At 40.7% G+C, this 9,653-nt stretch overlaps 1 protein-coding gene across 1 annotated transcript; it reads right to left on the bottom strand.

Annotated features, from left to right (window-relative positions):
* Positions 1-5,397: 5,397 nt before the first annotated feature.
* mlnr (motilin receptor) lies at positions 5,398-9,320 on the bottom strand (the record flags this gene model as incomplete). Its single annotated transcript, XM_079246391.1, has 2 exons — positions 5,398-5,705; positions 8,537-9,320. 2 exons carry the CDS (start codon positions 9,318-9,320, stop codon positions 5,398-5,400), a joined length of 1,092 nt encoding a protein of 363 aa, XP_079102517.1.
* Between the last annotated feature and the right edge of the window lie 333 nt (positions 9,321-9,653).

Genomic DNA, 9,653 nt, shown 5'->3' with positions numbered 1-9,653 from the left:
ACTTAGACCACCTTTATCTCTTATGGGATTCATACAGTCGACATGGGCCCCACATATGGTGCCCATGTAACTAAAACCATGTGGGACATCCAAAATTTGCCCAGTTTAATCCTATGTCCACTCAGTGTCCATATAGCCCAAATTTAACCAGTCGAAGCCTCGCATGGACATGCAAGATCCTGTGCATTGGTCCTCTGCAGCCCACCAAGTGTTGCCACCATGGAAACAACGGACAAAGCTGTGTGAGACCCTTCTCTACAGCCAAAATTTGGCTGTAGAGAAGGCTGGGTAGTAATGGATCATTTGGTATCCATCTTGTATCCTATATGTACAGTTAGCTCTCTCCAGCCTCTGGAAAACAATATCTTATCTTCACTCCTGTTTAATCTCTTGCTTCTCTCTTTCTTTTCATCACCTTCGCACATAATGTCTTGGGTGAAGTGCATCTTCTCAGCTCTGATGTGCAGAGACAGCTCCAAACATGTGCCTGACAGACGTCACTGAGCCATTAAACGAGTCAGGAACGCAGAGTTTTGAGGGTGAAAAGTTAGAAAGCAAATTCTTAAAATGCAACTAGAAGAAGACTACACATGTACACGATTTTGTAGGTTTTTTTTTTTTTTTTTGTTTGTTTTTTTTTAACCTTTATTTCACCAGGAAAGTCCCATTGAGGTTAAGAACCTCTTTCTCAAGGGAGTCCTGGCCAAGAGGCAGTAAGCGTTACAGGCAATTTACATGTTACCACTTAAACATAACAAATAATTAAAAGCAATTACAACTAAAGGAGTTAGTTACCTGTGATGCAGTCATTTCTGCACCTGAGACAACTGGCTGCACTCAAACATGTGTATGTCTAGAACAGTTTTGGCCACTGACAGCCACCGTCCGTTCTCAACTGTGCTTGGAATATGGTTATTTCCAAACCAGTCTGGATGTCAGTTACACGCTGTACCTTTAAATATAACCAGTGCAATATAACCAGTGAAAACAACCTGGTACCTCCAAGTGACAGAAAATACATTTAAAAAAATCCTCCTGTGAAAGATGTAGGACTGGCATGTATTTGTGATGTACAACAGCTTAACATAAGGTTATGTTATGTTAAGGACAACATAAGGTTTTATTTTTCTGGGCTTTATTCAGTTAACAAAACAGCAGCACTAAACATGAGTACTTTTGTCACATCCTTGTTGTGAGGCGGTAATATAAATTGTTTGGGGTTAGAAAGTGTTCATTATCAAAATTGAAATATCTTCTTTTTTCCATTATATTCATGCAGCTATACTGACATGCAGAGTACTGACCACATATTCCCCAGTAGTAATATACCTGAAAGTTATTTAGACTTGAACAGACAAGAGTTTTAACGCGGGCAGAGGGTAGTTTCCTTTGTCATTTTGTTCCCCTTCTGGTTGGAAAGTGACACCCATCTTTTATGTGATTTCATACCTTAACCTTTTCTTACAAAGTTTTAACATGCATGTTGCTTTTATGGTGGCTTAATGCAACATGATTTCATTCTGCAGTGTAAAGTTTTTCAAAGACACCAAAGTAATCTGAATCTGAATCTGAATTTGAATGAAATGACCTCTGATAGTTGAATATGACGCAGTTGGAAGATAAAACAGTCTCTGCATTCATGACAGCTTCTAGCATGACTATGACAGCAGAGAGGGAGTGGGAGGGACATTGATGGAGTAACTCTCATAACAAACTGAATTGAAGGAAAGGTAAATTTAAAACATGAGCTTTTATATCTTTATTGTCTGTATAAGTACACAAACCATATCATTTATTGATTGTTGATCGATGGACCTTTGTATTTTGAATCTGTATTTTTTCAGGCATCTAAAAAAGAAACCTGCTTACATAAAAGTTTCATAAAAATGACCAAAAAAAATGTTAAAGGGTAATTTTTCTTTACATTTAAGCCTCATCTGATCATATACAGTGGGACACATGTGGTATATTTCATGTCATTGAATTTGACTGGTTTTGCTGGTTCTTACTGATGCAAGTCATTGAATGCAGCATATTATATCCCTAGCTGTAAAGCAGCTAATGTAACTGTGCATTTTCTTTTTCTCTGTTATTTGTTTTCATTTTGAGTTTTGATTGTAAAATCTGGGAGTAACTGATATTGGGCCTTGAACAAAGAGGAAGAATCAACTCTGTCCATCACATAATTGTGTGGAAACTCTGAACAGTCTTGGGGACTGGCCTCTCCATCACAAACATGCCACCCAGATGTCGGGAAATTATGTTTTCTTTCCCCTGATTACTGGCCTGACTTTAGTAGTATTACAGTATCTTGAAGCTACATTCATATTTAAAAAATAACCTCACCTCTGAAAAGGTTTCATTTCTGAATGTGTTTGCAAGAGGTGCAAACTAGTCATCAGCAAAGCCAGATGTATTTCTTTTACAGCATCTTTATGCTCGGCTGTCAAAAGCAAGATACAGTCTGTTGGACGAGTTGGATGCTGGCAGATACAGAGAAGAATTTGCCTTCCAGCTGACCTAATCTTAAACACTCACATATTCATGAAAATGAAGTTCCAACATTACAGAGTTGATAAAAACAAGCCTTTAAATTGCAGGGATCTCCCTAATATGGAGACAGAGAGTACTGGCTCCTCTCTGAGCAACAAGGTTCATTAGACACTGGAAGCTTGCTTCTAAAAGCTTTCTAAAATGGGGTGATAAGTGATTCATACATTAAGTTTATCATTGCTATCGCCACTCATTAAAGTGCTGCTGTGCCTGGGATTTTTGTTATTTTTATAAGCCAAAGACTTGTTTGTCATCTCTGTGTTACCCAGCTGTGCAATAAGCCCAGAGAGCTTGCTCTGGAACACGTCTGCCTCTTCAGACTCAAAAACATGAGCATGAACAGGTGAGCTACACAAACCACGTCAGCCTTTTATGTTCACACAAGATAATTTAGCTCACACCTCCAAAAAGCGTCATTCCAAATCCCCTTGACTCTCAATTATTACAGCCTTCATGGTGAGCAGTTGTAATTTGAGATGACTGACCTCACAGTCATCTCAGGGTGGGAAAAGCTTTTAGATTGGGGAGGGGGACAGAGCGAAAGCAGTGGCACTGCAATGACAAAAAGCCACAGGGATAGAAGTACTCCTTTGGGCTTTGAATAGTGAGCAAATAAACTCCATTTTAGCACAGTTTTCTATAGCCACACTCATAGCAGCATTGAAAGTTGAACAGAAAGTGATCATTGGTTGTGAATAATTTTTCAAAATTGGGACTAAAGGAGAAAATGATAAAATGATTAATTAACAAGCTTTTATTCAAAATGTTGTAGTTATAGATTATGATAGTTAAATCTGTTTTTAAATGGCTCTCTTGTTTTATTCGGTCCTTGAATACGTACATTTCTGCTGTAAACTTTGTTTCCCCCTTGTGGTGAAAAAGATAGTTGCACTAAGACATTCATTCATTTTCCTTATTCCAATTCAGGGTTGTGGGGAAGCTGGAGCCTATCCCAGCTGGCTTTGGGTGACAGGTAGGGTATACCCTGGACAGCTTGCCAGTCCATTGCAGGGCCACACACAGAGAGATGAACAACCACTCATGCTCACACTCACTCCTAGGGGCAATTTAGAGTGCCCAATTAACCTATCATGCATGTGTTTTGGAAGGTGGGAGGAAGCTGGAGTACCTGGAGAGAACCCACGCATACATGGGGAGAACATGCAAACTCCACACAGAAAGGCCACTGACCAAACCAGCCAAGGATTGAACCAGTGACCTTCTTGCTGTGAGGCCACAGTGCTAACCACTGCACCACCGTGCAGCCCCTGCACTAAGACAAAGTCTTCAAATTTTATGTAATTTTTTTTCAGAAAAATACAAATAAAATTATATTAACTTTGTAAATATTTTAATTATTGTCATTACATTTAACCCAAAGTTAATGGTTACAATCAGTATGTATGAATTTATCCTACAGAGCCCAAAAGCAATGTGTGCAGTGAGTTTTCTGAAAAGTCAAATACAATAAACTGTATATACCTGAAGCTAAATGATTTGAAGTAGGTGTGGGGAAAAAAACCTCAAGGAGCTTTTGGCAGCTTTTTACAAACAGCTTGCAGCAACTCTCTTCATCACCAATGAAAGAAAATAACCATGAGAGGAGCCACGCTGCTTGTTGATCTTACCTCCAGGTGATGGCAGGATGGTCTGTGGGTTATGAGCTTTTGCAGGCTGCTGCAGCTCATCTGGTGAGGAGATGAATGGCTCCATGAAAAAAAAGTGTCATATGGATGAGTCAGCCCAGAGCGACTATGTCTCTTTGTGTTTGTGCAAACCAAGGTCTGATGATTCATGGGCAAAATCATGACAGTTCTTTTTAAAGAACATGATGTATGAGAGGCAGAACTTGGGGAAAAAAAAGGGGGGTTTTATTTTAGACATCTCTCAACTTAAAATACAATACTCTGACATTACCTTTCCTGAAGAAGCAGCACATGAGTTACAAAAGTTTTTTTTTTCTCTTTCACTGAAAAAGAATTGTACAACATATGCAAGTCGAAGCAGTAAAAGTGATAATCTCAGCTTCCGCTGACAACCTAATGTCTTTGTTCCTCTTTGAAAAGCTCTTAGAGCAGCCATTACTTTGAATATGGTGATGCAGGGATGTTGGCTGCCAGTGTAAATCTAACTCAGAGCCTGTTTAATATAATAGCCATGTCAGTGACGACTGGCACGTACACAACCCCAAAAACCTCCGGGCTCAGGTGGCCTCGGCATCACACACACACACACACACACACACACAACAATTTCTAATCTACTTTCATCAAATGTATGTGCAACCTGTTTAAACACACACTCACACACAGCAATACCCACTTACAGATCTGCAGAGCTAATGGCCCACCGCTAATAGGTTTACTTGTTTTGTTCTTCTGGATTTATGAGAACAAACATTATCACAGCAATTGTTCACTGTACATTAAACAAACCTAATCACACACCAGCATGTGGTTGACAACAATCAAAAATTACAAATGAACACATCTTTCATTAATAGAGAGATTACTAACTTGTCTGTGCTGCAGATTATAAATGTGAACTGAAATTATGCTTCTAACAAAACGCTTAAGAGCAGGATGCAATCTGGAGGTAAATACTGCTGCATGAGGGGAATAACACTCACACGGTAGATACATACACTCATGACTGAATCCTTGTCATGTCTTTGTGAAAAGAATCCCACTGAGGAGTTATAAATCAGGCTGAATTGATGTGGAACACTGAGCCTTGTTTCCCCTCTCAAAGATAACATCTCTCTTTTGCACATGCTCACTGCATTTCCATTAATGTTAAATAAAGCTGCAAACTCCCTCCGGTTAGTAAGTGGGTGGTTCATAGTCAGACCCCAGTCAGGCTTTCGTTCAGGGTGGAGATGTGATCGATGACACAGAGCTGTCTCTGGCTGCGGTGGGCTTGTCTGGGCCGCTGGTGCAGCAGGAAGAGGCGTTTGGCCGCTGCCCTGTACTTCCGTGACATGAGGTTGTAGACAACAGGGTTGATGGAGGCGCTGAGGTAGCAGAGCACCATGGAGGCCATGTTGAAGTTCTGGCTCAGCATGGCCGTCTCATAGTCATCCACCTGGGCAAAGAGGTTCCTGCCGATGTGGTAGGGCAGCCAGCAGATGATGAAGGCCAACACCACCACCACTGTGAGGGAGAGAAAGTTGGGAGGAATAAATGAGTGTTGGCATGTTGGCAGTTAGATGAGAAGACAAATACCTTTTAGGAAGTGGTGGATCCCTTAAGAAGTGGGTGTACTATCAAGTTTTCACCCTTTCTTTTAAAACAGAAAAAAAAAAGTCGACCAGAGAAACACTGTTTCAGAAAAAGTGACACGTATTACTACTTTATTTAGTTTATCCCAAAAATCCATCAGTATATTTTCTCATTGTCACATAATTTCTGCTCTTCGGTTTCAGGAAAAATTATGAAATGACTAAACCTTTACTGGCACACAGACTAGTGAGAGACAGACTCATAGACATATATACATATATCTGTATTATGTTTATGTTCAGGCAGCTGATGGCTAACTGCACCAGTATAGAATAGGTGATCTTAGCTGAGCTGCTGGGTGACGTCGGTACACGTGTCGGGATGTTTGGAATTGTAAAAGCAGCATCACAGGAGGTTTAGAAGTGAGAATACTGAAAGCCGACTGAAAAAAGAAATGGGTATACTCCGTATTCCTGTGTATACCCCGGAGTACACCACTGCTTTTAGGTCTGCAAATGAACTATAAAACAGCAGCTGGAGCCAATCCCAGCAATAACTGGGCGGCAAGCAGGGTTCACACTGGACAGGTCACCAGTCCATCACAGTTCCATGGTGCAACAAAACAATAAAATCAACCAAACTTGCATTACTTTGTATTAAATGTAAGAATGGCATCTAGTCGTACTCAGTCTTCACCACCAGGTTGCCAAGCAACAACAGGAGTCACTACACATGGCCATGAAATAGTCACAAGGAACTGACGTTTGTCCATTCACATTTTTGTTCTTAACAAACCAAAAACATGATCTACGTCAGTTACGTCTATGTCTCCATCTGACTGGAGCAGCAAACAAAGTGTGAAATTCTTCTTTTGGAGATAAATTGATGATCCTTTCGAAAACATATCAGTTTTTAGTAGCTGTAGTACTGTAGTGCCTTTGTGTTTAAATAATAAGAGAACAACAAGGGTATCCTCAATATGTAAAACATAACGTGTCCTTTAAGTTTGAAGGATGAAATCATGCTGGGCTTGGTTATAACAAGAGCCTGTTTTAGATAATTGATTTTCAAGCTTTTTTAAGTATCCTGTCATCTGCAGTCACCCCTGACATTTAATAATTACCAGCAGCAATTACAGAAACGTCGAAAGAGCTTCTTCTGAAGCCCTGGCACATTACACACACCCTACACACAACCTACCTTGTTTCTAAATGTGTCTGTTGTCTGGAAAGTCACATTTAGAAACAAGTGAGCAAGACGTTAGAGGACAAATGCAGCAGAAAAGGTTCAGTGAGCAGAAAACTCGCCTCAAATCCAACAAAGAACAAGGGCAGATATGTGTGAGGGGTGAGCTAATTATTGAGTCACCAGTATTGATCAAGAAGCCCTCGCAGATAAAACTATCACCAGTCTGTGAAAGGGGCAGTCATTTCTGTAAGGACAGTAAATGTCAGTCCTGTAATTAAAGAAAGGTGCCTGAATTATTTGTGAATTAAAAATAGCAGGAAAAGAAGGAATGAACAGATGCTACTGATGCAACTTGAGAGATTCGTGAGAAATGTGACATCAGTAGATCGAAAATGGATCCAGGGTTGCGAGTGAACTTCCATTAAGGCTGATTGATATCGGCCTCTGATGACAGTCCAATTCGAGATTCAAGAAATGTGGGCTGTAAGTTAGATTGGATGGGCTCAGTGCTGTTTCTGCTGAGTTAATGAGGAGCGTTAATATCATAATGAATGCATCATAATTAAACATTTGGAAAATACGGACCGGCTTGACCATAGAGTAAAACATGGTTTCCTTCACAGTATAGCAGAGCTGGAAATTAGGCTAATCAGTGTGTGCAGTGGCAGGACATGATTAGCTTCTGACAAAGAAGGCTAATTAACCAGATCATATCATCAACAGCACACATGGCACCAGCTCGCTCTTCAGAAAAGAGATTGAAACAACTATCAGTCATCATGCTGAAGGAGAGATGAATGTTTTGGCTCTTTTTTTTTTTTTTTTTTTTTTTTTGTACCAAAGAAGAAAAAGAGTTCTGAAAAGGGATAATGCTTTCAAGGCCAGCACAGAAAACCAGAAATCTCAGATTCTTATCTTTAAGACAGCTTTTTTTTCTTCTTCTTCAGCACAGCTGAAAAGCAAAATGACTGTGCAAACACATGGGTTTCTGCTTCGATAAAGAGAGTTTAAGATCTCCTGTATCAGTTTGTTTTAGCTTCTGTGGAGGAAAATCAGAGAAAATCAGATTTATATGCTGTATTGAAGTGTGGAATATCTATCTGTTTTGAAGATAATCTGTGATGAATATCATCTTTTTGGTTGTTTGCAAAGACCAAAATCACATTTTGAGTAACATTGCTGGAACTGTTGGGTAACCCAAACAACCCAAACACACTTTGTTGGACTTGTTTCAACAGGAAAAAAAAGATAAGTGTGAATAGCCACCTGCTTCTGCTGGTTAAACCATCGTTAATAAGTAACTATTTTCTTTAGTAGTTAATGATAGCTGATCAATAACGCAAACATTAGTAATAATATGGCTTCAATTTATCCTCCACCAGCTTTACAAAACGGATTACTTCCTGCAAGTACATTGGTTCGGAGTTTGAGTGGGTTAAATTACTACTGAAAACCTTTTATAAACTGAACCAAAAAGGAGTAACAGTATTATGCTCAGTATAATTGGTCTGTTCTTTATCTTTGACTTTATTGCTCCTAAATATTATTTTAAGAAGCATGATGTCTCAACTCACCCAGGATCTTGACTGTTTGTCTGTGTGATCTCTCTCTGGCCAATGCACAGGGGCCCTGCAGATCATTTCTGCTTTTCCACAACTTGCAACCGATGGAGCCATAAAGGAAGATGAGGCAGAGCATCGGACAGAAAAAGTAAGTGGTGGACACCCAGAGCATGATGTGCAGCTGACCAGAGCTGATTGCGTAGCTGGTATGCTTGCATTGCCCTGTTTTGTAGTCTGGGTGTGTGTCATTCTCATACTCCACCCCCACCAGAAAGAGCATTGGAGCTGCAGAAACCAGGGCGAAGCCCCACAGGGCGATGATGATGTACTGGACCCTGCGTCTAGTCACCACCACTTTGCTCCTGAGAGGGAAGCTGATGGCCAGGTAACGTTCGATACTCAGAGCAGTGATGTGCAGGATGGTGGCCGAGGTGCAGCCCTCGAAGATGTAGTGATAGAAGCGGCACACGGCCTCCCCAAAAAGCCAGGGGACGTACTTCCACAAGCGGTACAAGTCAAAGGGCAAGCAGAGGAAGATGATGAGGTCAGACACCGCCATGCTGGACAGGTAGAGGTTAGTGGTGGTCTTCATGTCCTTGAAATGTTGGATGATGAGGATGGTCATGGTATTGCCGGTCACCCCGATGATAAAGATGAGGATGCAAATGACGGTAACAGGGATGAGGGTGGAGGTGGGGAACAGGGACCCCTCATAGTGATGGTCATCTGTGTTGTACTGGTCCATGGCCTCTGCTCCACCAGCATGAAGGTCCACCTGGGGTCTGGCCCAGGGCATGCCAATTTTACTGTAAGCTGGGACCGTGCTGAGGGTAAATCTGGACTCAACGAGTGGCTGTTGAAAGAGAAATATTTAATATTAAAGGAGAAAACCTGTGTTATCTCCAAAACATGTTCTGTGTACCGCTGCCTGATGATTATCAGGAAGCTGGCAGGCTGACACACATTAAAACACCCCGTTCTCACACAGCTCCAGGCAGCTCACATGGTAAAGACATTAGATACACCACATATGTTTTAAAACACATTTTGATTTTGGTTTTTTGCTTAAAGTTACATTTAATTTAAAGTGCTGCAGTAAGTTTTAAAAAGCATAAAAAGTCACTTGCAA

Source organism: Telmatherina bonti (genome assembly GCF_933228915.1).
Source record: "Telmatherina bonti genome assembly, chromosome: 9".
NCBI classification, from domain to species: Eukaryota; Metazoa; Chordata; class Actinopteri; order Atheriniformes; family Telmatherinidae; genus Telmatherina; species Telmatherina bonti.
The sequence above is the reverse complement of the archived record's forward strand: the minus strand, read 5'-3'. Positions and strand labels throughout refer to the sequence as shown.